The 16,628-nt window shown below is 41.6% G+C and overlaps 1 protein-coding gene across 1 annotated transcript in view; it reads right to left on the reverse strand.

The window, feature by feature from the left end:
- Positions 1 to 14,918, reverse strand: part of grm6b (glutamate receptor, metabotropic 6b) — a 23,417-nt gene extending 8,499 nt beyond the window's left edge. The window contains exons 1-9 of the mRNA XM_049471925.1: positions 14,684 to 14,918; positions 11,093 to 11,688; positions 7,822 to 8,038; positions 7,214 to 7,349; positions 6,809 to 6,963; positions 6,255 to 6,395; positions 4,473 to 4,673; positions 3,033 to 3,172; positions 1,459 to 2,082 (exon numbers count right to left, since the gene is read on the reverse strand). Coding sequence (XP_049327882.1) covers positions 1,459 to 2,082; positions 3,033 to 3,172; positions 4,473 to 4,673; positions 6,255 to 6,395; positions 6,809 to 6,963; positions 7,214 to 7,349; positions 7,822 to 8,038; positions 11,093 to 11,626 — 2,148 coding nt within the window. The 5' untranslated portion in view covers positions 11,627 to 11,688; positions 14,684 to 14,918. The remainder of the gene's footprint in view (positions 1 to 1,458; positions 2,083 to 3,032; positions 3,173 to 4,472; positions 4,674 to 6,254; positions 6,396 to 6,808; positions 6,964 to 7,213; positions 7,350 to 7,821; positions 8,039 to 11,092; positions 11,689 to 14,683) is intronic.
- Positions 14,919 to 16,628: the final 1,710 nt, after the last annotated feature.

Genomic DNA, 16,628 nt, shown 5'->3' on the forward strand with positions numbered 1-16,628 from the left:
CATCTACTAAACACCCACTAAACATCTACTAAACACACACTAAATATATACTAAACAACCACTAAACATCTACTAAACACGTACTAAACATCTACTAAACACCCACTAAACATCTACTAAACAACCACTAAACATCTACTAAACACCCACTAAACATCTACTAAACACCCACTAAACATCTACTAAACACCCACTAAACATCTACTAAACATGTACTAAACATCTACTAAACACCCACTAAACATCTACTAAACACCCACTAAACATCTACTAAACACACACTAAACATCTACTAAACATCTACTAAACACCCACTAAACATCTACTAAACACCCACTAAACATCTACTAAACACACACTAAATAACTACTAAACAACCACTAAACATCTACTAAACACCCACTAAACATCTACTAAACACCCACTAAACATCTACTAAACACCCACTAAACATCTACTAAACACCCACTAAACATCTACTAAACATCTACTAAACATCTGCTAAACATCTACTAAACACACACTAAACATCTACTAAATATCTACTAAACATCTACTAAACACTCACTAAACATCTACTAAATATCTACCAAACATCTACTAAACAACCACTAAACATCTACTAAACACGTACTAAACATCTACTAAACACCCACTAAACATCTACTAAACACACACTAAACATCTACGAAACAACCACTAAACATCTACTAAACACGTACTAAACATCTACTAAACACCCACTAAACATCTACTAAACACACACTAAACATCTACTAAACACCCACTAAACATCTACTAAACACACACTAAACATCTACTAAACACGTACTAAACATCTACTAAACATCTACTAAACACACACTAAACATCTACTAAATATCTACTAAACATCTACTAAACACTCACTAAACATCTACTAAATATCTACCAAACATCTACTAAACACAAAACATCTACTAAAAACGTACAAAACATCTACTAAACATCTACTAAACACGTACTAAACATCTACTAAACACACACTAAACATCTACTAAACACACACCAAATATCTACTAAACACGTACTAAACATCTACTAAACACCCACTAAACATCTACTAAAACACCCACTAAACATCTACTAAACATAATAATAATAATAATAATAATAATAGCTGTATTTCCTTTATATCCTGTGGGTTCTGAGTATTGTAGAACAGAGTGAAAGGAGGAGGAGAATAATAATAAAATATACAGAGAAACACAAACTACAGTCTGGAATTATAAAACTACAAAAGAACACTATGTGTAGAAACATGCCGGAGGTGTTAAATATACTGCATTTGTCATTATATAATTTGTATTTGTAAACTGGCAGCTTTCTAAGAAAATCGATTCCATGTATCAGATTTTAATCTTAAATTAATCTTAAATTATACATAAACTAAATTTCATTAGAACAGTAAGAGTGTACCTGCACTGAGATGAGGATGAATGTAATGATGAGCTGGGAGGTGGGACTAATGAATTTGGGCGGAGTCACAGATTTCTTGCCCTGTTCAAAGATGCGGTAGATGCGGTTGGTTTTGGTGAGCATGGCGGAGTAGCTGATACACATGCCGAGTCCGAGCAGCAGGCGGCGGAAAGCGCACACCACCGCTCCGGGCTCCGCGATCATCAGGAAGGTGATGAGGTAGATGAGGAAGATCCCCGTCAGCAGGACGTAGCTGAGCTCGCGGCCGGACGCGCGGACGATCGGCGTGTCGTTAAAGCGGACGAAGGTGACGATGACGCCGGTGGTGGCCAGGATGCCCAGGACGGCCAGGAACACGGGAATGATGGCCCAGGGCGAGCTCCACTCCAGCTTGATGATGGGCGTAGGCCTGCAGCCGGTGCGGTTGGGCGTGGGCCGCATGTCGAACGGACAGGTGTCGCAGTTAAACTCGTCCAGCAGGAACTGATATCCGTCGCACAGCTCGCAGTGCCAGCAGCACGGCACGCCCTTCACCATCCTCTTCCTCTCGCCCGACTCACACGGAAAACTGCAGACCGAGTCCGGAACCGCCTTATCTCCCCCAGACCACTGCATGTCCTCCGCCTTCCACACAAACAACAACAACAACAACACAGTCAACCCGGCAGAAACCTGCCTATACAACCATAAAAACTTATATATCACACTCATTACATATATACTCATTTATACACTCATTTTATATACAATATCCTTATTTATCCTGGTTTATAAACTCACTGACCAAACAATAACCTGGATCACTGTAAATCTCAGCATGCAGTTCAGCCTCAGGCGGATATGTAAATGATTGTGGGTGTGGCCTGATTTCACAATGAGGGCCTAAAATTCTTCCCTTTTCTAATAAAAGGTAGAAGTTTAAACTCAAAGAGATTTTTTCCACATTTTGCAGAAAAGTCGTTTCTATAAACTGCCCTCCGTCTAGATCATCCGTTATCCAGCCGTTGTCTAATTGGTCTGAACGCTGTAGCGCTGCAGACTGGAACCGAATCGTGTTTGGTGGTGAACTGCTGGTGTGACTGATGATCTGAGGAGCATCTCATACAGTGATATTCAGTCACCCCTAGTAGTGATAGGAGGAACTACTTAAGATTAATGTAAGGAAGTTTTACACAAAATATTTATTGAGAAAAAAACATACAACATACAACAATTTAGAGTTTAGGTTCTGTGCACTTTCACAGAATGATTATAGGTGGGGTAAATGTTTGTCAGGAGTGTAATGTCTGTGTAATGTTTGTGTGAGGAAAAATGATACGTTATGACACAGTATTCACTAGACAGTAAGTGTTGTGCATCACTATGCTGGGCTGGGTTATTGTGCTGATGGTGATTGATGATTGTGATAATTGTGAGCTACGTTAGCAGTGAATTAAAGCATCTTTGTTTACAGTAAAGAAGAAATAAGTGTATGTTTGGTTATGAATGTAGGAATATATTCTGTATGATAGTGAAGGTGAGTGAGTGTGAGATTGAGAGGTGAGTGTGAAGGTGAGGGTGAGTGTGAGGCGTACGCTGAGCCGCAGGTGATTGGTCCACTGGCCGATGTTTTTGTATCCAGGGTTGGTGGTGTTGGAGAGCTGGTACTGGAAGATATCGTATCGACCCGGAGCGTCCCCGTCCTCATTAAACATTACCCCGGTCCCCGCACTGCCTGTGGAGCCAACACACACACACACACACATACACACACAGAGTTAGAAAACACACACACACACATATTTAATATAGTTCTCTCTAGATGGTTTATATGTGTGTTTATGTATGTGTGTGTGAGTGTGTGTGTGGGGGGGGCTTTAGCTTTCACTATTCTCACAAATTGAAAACCTAAACAAAGCCTCAGAACATTAAAGAGCATCTTTATAAAAGTGATTGCGTGATTCACCCCCAGGCTTTCACACTCGAGCGGAGATCTATACTCAAACACCGAAACACCGATGCTCAGCGACCCGGCTTTTCAGGGAACGCTCCATCACTCGCAGACGGAGAGAAAGAAGAAAAGAGAGATCTGCACAGAGAGATGGAGCTGAAAAGAGGAAATGCATCTAGTGTTTGGAAAGACGATATCCTCAGGGAGAAGAGAGAGGAAAAGAGAGAGAGAGAGTGTGTGTGTGTGTGAGAGAGAGAGAGAGAGTATGAGAGAAAGAGAGAGAGAGTGTGAGAGAGAGAGAGAGTGAAAGAGAGTTCAGGAGGTGTATTTAAAGATAGGCCTTGCAGCATTAGTGCATTAGCAGAGTTCTTCAGGCTAGAAGTGAGTCGGTCCATCTCTCCGTCCTGCTGATCTCTCCATCCTCCACTCTGCACTTCCCCCTGGGATACGCAGCCTCTCCTAACAGAAAACCTGCAGCATCTCCTGCTCAGCTCTTCCTCTCCTCAGTACTTTTCTGGGTGGGATTTGATTTATGTGGGGAAGGATTTTTCCACAGGATGTCTGAAACGTTGGCACAGTATAAGAAGGAATTTCTGTATAAATGATTTGTTCATTTTCTTCACACTAAAATGGTCCAGATGCAATAATTTCAGCTGCTCAGAAATCCTGTTATCATGCTGGAAGAAGCTGTTAGAGGCTGGATATGGATAAAGAGACTCAATCAGGCTGCAGAAAATGACTGACTGACACTAAGTGTTGAAAACAAATCCCCACATTATTATAACTCCAGCCCAGACTGACTATAAAGCACAGGTTGTGTTTATTGACTTATGCAATTTCTGACTTCACTGTCTGTGTGATGATCCTCAGCAAAAGATCTGGGGACTTGAACCCGTGACCCCAGCACTGACAGGTGAGGGGAACCATCACTGCTTTACCTGTCCATCACTATGGCGACTGTTCTGGTTATGCAGTGAGGTAAATGACAGTGATCTGAGCAGATATGAAATGTTTCTGTTTTTAAATATTAAAGATATTCTGATATTCAGAGTTAAACACAGTTTTCTGGTGCTGCTGTACTGACCGTTGAAGTTGACGGCGCGGATGTACTTCAGCAGGAGTTTTCCCTCCACCGGGTCCATGCTGTCGCAGATCCCTGTGGATCCGGGGCACATGTCGATGTGCATGCTGTGGAGCGCGTGAGCCATGGCGTAAACCGCATCGATCACAAACTGCACTTTTCCCTCCTGTTCGTACGGAGAATGCCTTCCGATCCGCTCCTCTCCTGCAGAAACACCACGGCATCACCAGCTCATCACCAGCGTGAGATTTAACACGATTCACACGGAATAAAACTCAAAAACTCCTTCCCAACATGAGGAGACAGGCTGTGTGGAGCTGTGGAGCAGTTTTACTGGTTTAACTGGGAAAACTTTACAGCAGCTTCATCCAAACCGTCTCTAAATTTAACAACTTACAGAAAATGTATTCACCTAAAAACCGGTCAGACAAACCCTAACGTCTCTACAGAGACCTGAGAGATGCTCTTCAACACCCCCGACTTTTCAACACCCCCGACTCTTCAACACCTCTGACTCTTCTCCACGAGGCTACCTGAGTCTCTTTAGTAGCTGCATTAGCATTCTGAGGTGTTTAATGTGTTTTAGGTGTTTGGTGTGTTTTAGGTGTTTGATGTGTTTCAGGTGTTTGATGTGTTTCAGGTGTTTAATGTGTTTCAGGTGTTTGATGTGTTTCAGGTGTTAAATGTGTTTCAGGTGTTTGATGTGTTTCAGGTGTTTGATGTGTTTCAGGTGTTTGGTGTGTTTTAGGTGTTTGATGTGTTTCAGGTGTTTGATGTGTTTTAGGTGTTTGGTGTGTTTCAGGTGTTTAATGTGTTTTAGGTGTTTCAGGTGTTAAATGTGTTTTAGGTGTTTGATGTGTTTTAGGTGTTTTAGGTGTTTAATGTGTTTTAGGTGTTTGATGTGTTTCAGGTGTTAAGTGTGTTTTAGGTGTTTGATGTGTTTCAGGTGTTTGATGTGTTTCAGGTGTTTGATGTGTTTTAGGTGTTTGATGTGTTTCAGGTGTTTGATGTGTTTCAGGTGTTTGATGTGTTTTAGGTGTTTGATGTGTTTCAGGTGTTTGATGTGTTTCAGGTGTTTGATGTGTTTTAGGTGTTTGATGTGTTTTAGGTGTTTGATGTGTTTCAGGTGTTTGATGTGTTTCAGGAGTTTGATGTGTTTTAGGTGTTTGATGTGTTTCAGGTGTTTGATGTGTTTCAGGTGTTTGATGTGTTTTAGGTGTTTGATGTGTTTTAGGTGTTTGATGTGTTTCAGGTGTTTGATGTGTTTCAGGAGTTTGATGTGTTTTAGGTGTTTGATGTGTTTCAGGTGTTTGATGTGTTTCAGGTGTTTGATGTGTTTTAGGTGTTTGATGTGTTTTAGGTGTTTAATGTGTTTCAGGTGTTTGATGTGTTTCAGGTGTTTGATGTGTTTCAGGAGTTTGATGTGTTTTAGGTGTTTGATGTGTTTCAGGTGTTTGATGTGTTTCAGGTGTTTGATGTGTTTTAGGTGTTTAATGTGTTTCAGGTGTTTGATGTGTTTCAGGTGTTTGATGTGTTTCAGGTGTTTGATGTGTTTCAGGTGTTAAATTTGTTTTAGGTGTTTGATGTGTTTCAGGTGTTTGATGTGTTTCAGGTGTTTGATGTGTTTCAGGTGTTTGATGTGTTTTAGTTTGATGTGTTTAATTTTTTATGAAAAAAGAGTTGATTATTATGAAACTAACTAGGCTATGAATGAACATTTGTTACAATAATTTTTAATGCAGATCAGGAGGTAAATTATTGGACGGTTCCGGTTGTCCTGCTGACCTGTACACTTCCTCTGTCCACCATCTAGTTTAATTCCTGGACGAGTCAACTTGCATTTAAAATCATCTTCCCAGAATTCTGCAAACCAGATGTTTCTCCTGTTGTTTTCCAGAGAGCGAGAGGTAAAGTACTGGTCAAAACCTGAAAAAGAGGAAAACATTTCATTACCAGTTTCAGTTTCAGTCATTTTAGAGCAAAGGGTCTAAACCTTGTGACTCGCTACACTGTAAAAACATTTCACCACTAATCAGCCAATAGAAATTACTTTTACATTTACAGTTTTTATCTAATTTTTACTATCTAATTTCTAATTTTAAATTTTTACTCTTCTAATAAAGTCGCTAATTCGTTTGTGATGATCTGATATTCTTGAGGAAATTCTGCCCTGTTTATAACTGATTATCAGTACTAAATATAAATCATATAAATAAATCTTACATTAATTATCTGACATAAATACATTTTCCAGACTGGACTACTTTATACTGAACTACTGATTTTCTATTGGACTTATTTATGTTTATTCCTCACATAATCTGACTAAGTGCTTATACCCTCTATTGATGCTCTCTTGGGCAGGATGGTGACGGCTCCCTCTGCCACGTCCTCCTGGTCCAGGATGGGGGCGATTTTGGACCCCCAGCTATCAGAGCCCACAAACAGGAAGTGACCTGTGAGATTGGCTCTCTTTGCTGCCTCAAGGACACGCCTACAAAACATAATCATTAATATAAATGAAAAATTATCATTTAAGGTCTCGATGAGCTCACTATTTACTGCTATTAAAAATCTTATGATTATTTGGACCAATTATTCAATTCAGTCTAAAAGAAATAAACTGTATATCACAAGTGCACACTCAATCAGCATATAAAGATACACAGACAGAGAGGGTTAAATAATCAGGACAGAAAGATTCAGAATAAACACATTTTATAAAGTTCCATCAGAAAACTCACTTAATATCATCTTCATTAGCGAAGATAATTACTCCTCTGGCGTTTGACGTCTCCATTAATCTCTTAATGATTTTGTCGAATTCTCCGGGTCTCGGCTCTCGAGGAATTTTAATAGACTGGGCGATACAGAGACCCCCTGAAAAACACAAATACAAATAACATCCAGCCAGATTCCCAAACCAGCACTGCACTAAAAACGGTATATTCAAAATCAAACTAAATCAATCCAGACATACGAGATCATCTGTTAAATTAAAATACATTTTACAGAATTTTATTTAAAAAATTACTAAAAGCGTCTTGATATTAAAAACTATCATGACTCATGTATTACTTTTTTCCCTCTATCTTGATTTCTATCCTATTGTAAGGAAATAACCTACACACACTTTTTTTTACATTAATAAGATTTATCAGATCTCCCGTAAATATTCAGTACATTTCTGACAGCACATTCTGAGCCATTTGTCCATTTTTAACATTTATTAAATTTTTATTCTGATGATATTGTTTGGACCAGACTGCAGATAGTGTGAATTTTATGGACGGGAACGTGAGTAAGAAGAGGTTTTATGTGAAACAGGCTATTTAAATACGAGGTTTTATACCTGCTTCTCTGGAGATCTGAAGGAAAGCATCCACTCCGCTCTCGCCGTAGTTTCCCTCTGAGGCCAGGGTGGAGACGTAGTTCCAGCCCATGGCCTTCACAATGTCCACCATGGCCTGGGCCTGGAAGGAGTCTGGAGGAACCACGCGGGAGAAGAAGTCGTAGCGGTTGTTATCACTCAGCTCTGGAGCCGTGGAAGCATAACTGATTTGGGGAACCTGGAAAATACAGATTAGCATTTAGCTAAGTTAGCTAACTATTTTAATCACCATCAACCATTATAACTTTATTTCCCAGTCAGACTCTGTTCCAGACGCACTGTTCCCAAGAACTGAGCATCATCACAGAGGAGCTTCAGGACCACGATCCGTCCAATGCCTTTAGATAGTCCAGCCAAAGCTCCTTCTCCAAAGCGCCCAACCACTTCCCAACTACTGACTCCACCCTCCAGCTCCAGACACACCACATCTTCCTCAGATTAAGGAGTTCCTCAAAGTTTTCCTTTCAGCCCTCGAAGGGTCATCAAAGTACTGTTCCCTTAAAATTTCACTCGCATGCACTTGAAGCTGCAGGGGGATTATTTTAATGAAAAACGCTCCTTCCTGGATGTGGTGCAGCGAGACGAACAGCGGCGGATTCCAGCAGATCGTGCAGCTGAAGTTGTAACTACTGAACAGTGTTTTCTCTACTGACTGCAGATGGATCCTGGGCTGTAAAAGCATTTGTTTGGGGAAAATGGATGAGAAGATTAATTTAGAGCTGTGCTAGTTTCTTAATGACCTAGTTGATGCGGGTGGAGCTGGTTTTGCGTCGGCTAATGTCGGCCAGGCCGGCGGTTTAACGAGAGGCGGTCAAAGGGACGGAGAGAAAGGTAGACACAGAGAGACGGAGGAGGAGAGAAGAGGGAGAGGACCATTTGACAGATTATCTGAAAGGATTAGAGGGTTTTAGTCAAATTACGTTAAGCAAAGCGGGAGAGAGACAGATCAAGAGGCAAGGTTGCCATTTCTCAGCTGTAAGCCATACAATATATTTAATTCTGCCGCATGTGTGATATATATCTACTACGGCTAAACTTAACCCTTTAGAAACTGTATGAGATAATGCACGTATCTGGGTCACTTCATATCCACTGATGCAGTGATACACGGCTTTAACTGACAGTCAGGCACCTGGCTGTGGAACATCTCTGTGGAAATGGCATTATCTTTTGTACAGATTATTTCTTACATATAGATTCGGTTGGAAGTGAAAGATGAAAGATTTTTAATTGGTTAAACAGCTTACTTATAAATCATTAAATTAACTTTTTAATTACATATATATAAACGGCAGCTGCCCTCCCACCGATACACTGCCTCTACAAGAGTAGATGCTTGGATGATGGATTGTGGAACAGTGCTCCTTTTGATGCTTGAAATATGGAATTCACATAATCCTACTGTAAACTTCTTCTCCCCAACTTCATCTCTAAAGTTTGTGGTTGTAATAAGGTGACAAAATTTTTAAAAAGTTAAAGAGAGAGAGAGAGAGAGAGAGGACTCTGTGTGTCAGTATAAAAGTAATTCAGTAAAGCTGTATCGGTAACCTCAGAAACAGCAGCAGGAACGGACCGGTGCCCACGAAAGATTTACTCCCTCAGACAGGTGGAGCTGCTGGTCAGACCCCCATCAGACTGCTGGAGGGGGAGATCTGCAGCACCACCCTGCGGTTCTGTGGACCACAGCCGAGAGGAAAGCGCTGCCGGTCGAGTTCACGAGCTGCTGAAGGTCCACAGAGAGCAACCAGAGGACTGTCGGATGAGGCAGAGAAAGCTAGCTTCTGGTTCTGGCTAAGAAGACGGGACTTCCTGAGATGTTTAGCTGCAGAGGGACTGAAGGAGACGCCCCTGTTCTCTGCTCCACCACCAGGAGATGTTCTGGGCTGAGGGACGATATATCTATGAGCGATGTTCCCCAGCTGACGGTGCTGCAGATAGGAAACAAAGAACCGGTGGAAGTGCTGCAAGCCTACAAGAGAATGTATTATAAAGTTATAACTGAACACCACTGAATACCACTGAAACATCACCACCAGCAAACTACCTTCCCTCATCCAGCACTGATCAAATAAAGCAATTTCCTAAATCACTGATTAAGAGCCATTTTAATCAATTATTTATCTGAACATTCTCAAAGGATTTGCTGATTCTCCAGAAAGTACAAACTGTAACTGATCTGCTGAGTGTGATGAATTACTGAAATGTTATTATCGAGTATCACCCAAATTACAGCCTTTCCAGCGTCCTGAAAATCAGGTTCATCTCCTGCTTTCAGGGTTTACTGGGTTACTGATACAGCTTTACTGAATTACTTTAAACAGACACACAGAATCCTCTCTCTCTCTCTCTCTCTCTCTCTCTCTCTGTAACTGAAGGTCAGGTCCAGGATTTTCAGGCTAAATTATAAATTGAAATGAGGGATGAATTTTGGAAAATAGAAGTTTGGGATTGGGAAGTTTATTAACACACACCTTACATTTACAAATCCTAATATATTTACAATCTATTTTTGGGACAATATGAACCAGTTTATCCCCAGATATCCTGGAAAATGGCTCTCAGATGCTTCTTTGGTGTGGTGTCCCTCTTGGTGAGATGTTGGCCAGACTTTGAGCATCACTGAACAACAATTTTCTGAGCATTTAGATCATCCATCAGCCGGCCCCCACAGCCTTCATCTGGTTCTACAGGCTGGAACACAACCTTCTTTAGCGAAAATCCAGGTAGTGTTTGGTTTGAGTATATAGACATTTAGACTCCAGCCCAACAATCCCAGGAACACAGTCTCCACCAGATTGCTGCACTTCCTCGTCCTGCCCGCTCTCCAGATTTATCACCAATCCAGCATTTATGGAGCAGCTGGGACTCAACCTACGAGTGTAGAGCTACAGGATCTACAGGCCCAGCTGTTCACCTCCATAAAGCGAGACGAAACATGACCCAAACCTTCCAGCACCTCAACACTATTACTCACACACTCACCATTAGCCCGTAAGATAACAGAAAGACAGAAACGGTGTGAGAAACGGTTCTATATGGTTTCACAGCCACAGGTTCCGCAGGACGACTGTCCAACCTCTCCTTTTGGTTTTGGGGGGGTTAGATTAGATTTTTCCATGTGCATTTTAACTGTGATAGACGTTTAATATTTACATACCACATTTAAACATTCTGTAAAAAGAATAGAATAAAACTGAATAGAAATGTTTCACTCATCAGAAACTGTACTTACTGCAAAAAGGCGTAACACATTGGCAACCATGATGGACACAGAGCTGGCCGAGGCTCCGATCACCCCCACCACTCGCTCAGGTTTGGGAATGATTGGCGGCTCTCCGTTGGAGCAGCGAACGTCTGAATTGTCCTTTTGGATGAGCGCCTGGACAAAGGTTAGGGACTGCTCCAAAGCGTAGGTGTCTCTGGAGCAGGTGTCCAGGATCCGCGCTCCGAGCGTGATGTTGGGCAGCAGGTCCGGGTCGCTGTTGATCTGGTCGAGAGCGTAAAGCATGGCTTCCATCCGGTGAATCCCTTTCTCTTTTTTAATATCTCCACAGGGCACGCCCGCGGGTCCTCGCGAGTGCACCGGAAACAGGCCGCCCAGCGTGATGTCACCCTCTATCTTTATGGAGTGCGGCTGCGTTCCCGAAGAGGCCGACGACCCGCGGGACCCTGCGGCTGGCGCCAGCAGCAGGATGCAGAAGAAATGGACCAGAAAGAAAAATCTAAAACATGGGTGTGGTCCAGCTCTGCCCAGCTGAGGCATCATGGCTGCTTCCAGGCCTCCTGACACTCTCCTCTGATGTGGTGGAGAAGCTTTACCTGTGGATCCTGCAGAGACATCAAAAACATGACCTTTACATGTACCACATATACCACATATACCACATGTACCATATGAATGATAATAAAGTCTCCTTGAATGTTGCTTTGCAGTTGTACTGTAAAATTTCACTGCTCAGAAAGAGGAAGCGCATCGTACTGCAGAGATTAAACTACAAATATACTCCATATATTTATTGCAGGGTGTCGAGTCCTGTAAAGGGCAGAAGCTCACGTGATTGATTGTTTAAATACTGACAGATCGTTGATAAAGTGTGGTCAGTGTTGGTGATGAGTTGGGGATGAGGTGTGGAGTTGGCGATGAGGTGTGGAGTTGGGGATGAGGTGTGGAGTTGGGGATGAGGTGTGGAGTTGGGGATGAGTTGAGGATGAGGTGTGGAGTTGGTGATGAGGTGTGGAGTTGGGGATGAGGTGAGGAGTTGGGGATGAGTTGAGGATGAGGTGTGGAGTTGGGGATGAGGTGTGGAGTTGGGGATGAGGTGAGGATGAGTTGGAGAGTTGAGAATAAGTTAGAAAGTTGGGAATAAGTTAGGGAGTTGGGGATGAGTTGAGGATGAGTTGGAGAGTTGAGGATGAGTTTGGGATGAGGTGTGGAGTTGGGAATGAGTTGGGGAGTTGGGAATGAGTTGGGAATGAGTTTGAGAGTTGGGGATGAGTTGGGGAGTTGAGAATGAGTTGTGGATGAGTTGGAGAGTTGGGAATGAGTTGGGGAGTTGGGGATGAATTGGAGAGTTGAGGATGAGTTAGGGATGAGGTGTGGAGTTGGGAATGAGTTGGGGAGTTGGTGATGAGGTGTAGAGTTGGGGATGAGTTGGGAGAGTTGGGGATGAGTTGGGGAGTTGAGAATGAGTTGTGGATGAGTTGGAGAGTTGGGAATGAGTTGAGGAGTTGGGGATGAATTGGAGAGTTGAGGATGAGTTAGGGATGAGGTGTGGAGTTGGGAATGAGTTGGGGAGTTGGTGATGAGGTGTAGAGTTGGGGATGAGTTGGGAGAGTTGGGGATAAGGTTTGGAGTTGAGAATGAGTTGAAGAGTTAGGGATGAGTTGGGGAATCGGGAATGAGTTGAGGATAAGGTGTGGAGCTGGGAATGAGTTGGGGAGTTGGTGATGAGGTGTGGATTTGGGGATGTGTTGGAGAGTTGGGAATGAGTTAGGAATGAGTTTGAGAGTTACCGATGAGTTGGGAATGAGTAGGGAATTTGGGGAGTTTCCAGCCAATAGGATTTTTGCCTCTCATCACCAGGAAGGGTGGTAATAATAATAATAATAATAAACTCCAATACATTAAAGATTCATTTAACAGAGATTATGCCCCCAGTTAACATTTTTCTGTCAGTGGAGAATCTACAGTGCTGTATAATCCCTGTATAATGTCTGATCCTAATCCCTGTTCCGCACACTGATCAATTATTCCCTCATTATTGTTCATCAGTAAATACTGATCAACAGGTTCACATGTATTATATTTTTAAAAAAGGTAAATGTGAATAGAAAACGTAAATATATCTTAATCCGTTTTAAAATACAGAGAAGTAGAACCAGATCATTGTTTAATATTTTAACAACAGAAGACTATTAAAGCTCACCTTCCGCGAAAATCCGATTTTTCTTGTTTTTTGTGGAATACAGTAGGTCTCTCCGAGTTGAATGTGTACACCTGCACATTAAACTGTTTTGCAGCCCCCATTGTCTGCAGGAGCTAAGCAAAGAAATCCCCCCTCCCCCCCTCCGAAAAACGGGTGAATTTTGAATTATCTTTCTGCCTACGTAGGCAGAAACTCACAGACCAGCCCACCTTGGCTCGAGAAACTCCCAGAGGCGGAGCTGAAGCGACGCAACATCACCGCTCATCAGTTAGGAGGTGGGAGGCAGTGAGCGGCAGAGCGGTGGAGGGTCGGCGCAGTGCTCCTAGCCAATCAGAGGAGAGATATTTGCATGCTGTTTGCATGTATGAATATTCATGAGCAAAGCTGGAATCCGGTCATTTTGGACACACCCCTAAAACAGTCCATTAAAAAAGAGCTATACAGAGACACCTGAGCACTTTTTTTTTTACAAAAACGGCTCACATGTCATTCATTCATACTAGAGACCACAACTAGACATTTTAAAATGAAAGAAAAAACGACGGAAGGTGAGCTTTAAACAAACGTTCCAAAGGCTGCTGCAATTTTCTTGAACTACATTTTCCAACAGGACAAAAAAAAATATTATAGTTATAGAACAAAATTTTCATCATTATTTCATCAATTGATTTTTTTTTATTCAGGATTTTAAGCTTTCTATTTTTATTGGTGCAGCTATTTTGAAACAGGTTTGACCAAAGGGTGAATTCAAATACCAAACACAGTTTTTAATTCAATTCAATTTGCCACTGTCATGTTTTTTTTACATGTATAATGTATTCTTTCAAAATATTTATTGAGCACTGAGCACAGTTAGCTATATATTAGTTTTTAATTAATAGGGGGAAATTGAAAGGACTACATATGTTGAACTAGTTATTGATGTTTTTTTTTGGTTGGATCCAGAAAAAAATTAATAGAAAGAAAAATTAGCAACAGCACTTTTGCACATTACCTGATTTATTCTATCGCATGTTACCATTCTGATTATACCGCACTTGACAGCTCTAATTATACCGCACATTTCCGCTTTGATAATACCGCACATTACTGCTCTGATTATACCGCACATTTCCGCTCTGATTATACAGCACATTTCCGCTTTGATAATACCGCACATTACTGCTCTGATTATACCGCACATTTCCGCTCTGATTATACAGCACATTACTGCTCTGATTATACCGCACATTTCCGCTCTGATTATACCGCACATTTCCGCTCTAATTATACCGCACATTTCCGCTCTAATTATACCGCACATTACTGCTCTGATTATACCGCACATTTCCGCTCTGATTATACCGCACATTTCCGTTCTGATTATACCGCACATTACCGCACATTAGGTTATTTACCTCAGGCTGCGCTCCGGCAGCACCGCTCTCCTCCTCCATCCGCAAAACCGATCCAAAACTCTTCTCCTCTCACTTTAAACCAGATTAAAGTCCAAACCGGTTTCAGGGAGAATTCTAGTCCAAACCAGGTTTGATTTCTCCGAGGAGATGCAGAGGAGCCGCGCGACACGATGGAGAAAAGTGCAAAAGCACAAACAGCGCAACTGAGTACAAATCACACTCAAATCCCTTAAAAGCTCTCTCACGCACGCGCCCGCGCGCGCACACATGCCTCTCTCTCTCCCTTTCTCTCTCTCTCTCCCTTTCTCTCTCTATCTCTCTCTCTGCACTAATGGCACAGATTGGGATTACAGCAGTGTGTATGTGAGCAGTGAGAGTATATGTGTATATATATTTTATACACTTTGCTGAATATAGCTCTTCTCTCTGTAACACTAAAAGGTCCTGCTTTAAGCATCAGAACACATTTTCACTGCAGCAGCAGCATCGATATTTACAGCGATTTTACTCTTTATTGTTATTTTACAGACTGGAAAAGAGAGAGAGAGATAATCTATCTGGCCTTTGGGTCACGTGAGTTCTTAAGTGATAGAGAACATGGTTCAGTTGATGATGACCCGCTGCAGCATCACAGAAAAACCGACATTAAGGCAGAAAAGGAAACAGATTAAAACATTTTCAGCATGATTTAATGTGCTGTAATTAGTGATGTAATGTGTTGTAAGTTATTATTCGTTCCTTTCCAACCCTTTACACCGATCAGTCACAGATCTGAATGCAGATGATGATGTGTTTTATTTGGAACTCAGGCCAGTTGATTAGTCTCTGGGGTTACCCGACACTACATGACTTTTCATCAGATTTCACCATCACCTCCGTTATCTTTCCATGAGATGAGGATGATGATCAGTGTTTCAGAAAATATTAACCTTTTATATAAGTATAAAACTTGTAAAACTCATGAACAAACTGATATTTGTCTTTATTTATCTTTATTTTTTTTATAATAAACATTTATTTACAGAAGAAACTCAACAGTTTCTAATAACAGGTTCCGTCAGAACTATGATGAGTAAAAGCATACGAGTCTCCAAGTGTTAAATTTATGTTACTCTATTACAAGGAAAAGCAGAACTTTGTGTGGATGCTAAAGGAAGATTTTTACAGACCGGTATGTTAGTGGAATCTGCTCTCTGGTGGTGATTCATGGTCTTACAAGTTTGTTGTGAAAATTAAAAAATGCAGTAACAGTACTGTTACATTTAAACTTAATATTTTTAATAAATACATATTATACCTCAGACTGACCATTTTAACCCCTTATCTCATCAGTTTAGGGTGTTAAAAACATTAATAATTTAACCAGAGAAGAAACACATATAAGAACTTCCACTCTTCTCTTCTCAGAAAGCTTTCTACTACATTTTAAAGTGGGTCTGTGGGATTTTTGCCTGTTTATTCAGTAGATCATTTATAAGGTCAGATGTTGATGTTGGATGAGAAGGTCTGGTTCTCAGTTTCCTCTGTAAATCATCCCAAAGCTGTTCTATCAGGTTGAGGTCAGGACTCTGTGCAGTCCAGTCAAGTTCATCCACAACAAACTCAGCTGATCATCCAGGTCTTTATGGAGCTCAGTTTGTGCTCTGGGGATAAGTACTGTTGAAACAGGAAGAGTCCTGTGAAAAACAACTCTACACCATAATCCCCCCTCAACTAAACTTTACACTCAGCACAATTCAGTCAGTAATTTTCTCCTGGCAACAAACAAACCCAGACTCATCAAGACTCACCCAGATTCACCCAGACTCACCCAGATTCACCCAGACTAATCCAGATACACCCAGACTCACCCAGATTCACCCGACTCACCAAGACTCATCCAGGCTCATGCAGACTCATCCAGACTCACTGAGACTAATCCAGATTTACCAATCAGGGCATAAAG

This window comes from Astyanax mexicanus, chromosome 24, assembly GCF_023375975.1.
Source record: "Astyanax mexicanus isolate ESR-SI-001 chromosome 24, AstMex3_surface, whole genome shotgun sequence".
In the NCBI taxonomy this organism is placed as follows: Eukaryota; Metazoa; Chordata; class Actinopteri; order Characiformes; family Acestrorhamphidae; genus Astyanax; species Astyanax mexicanus.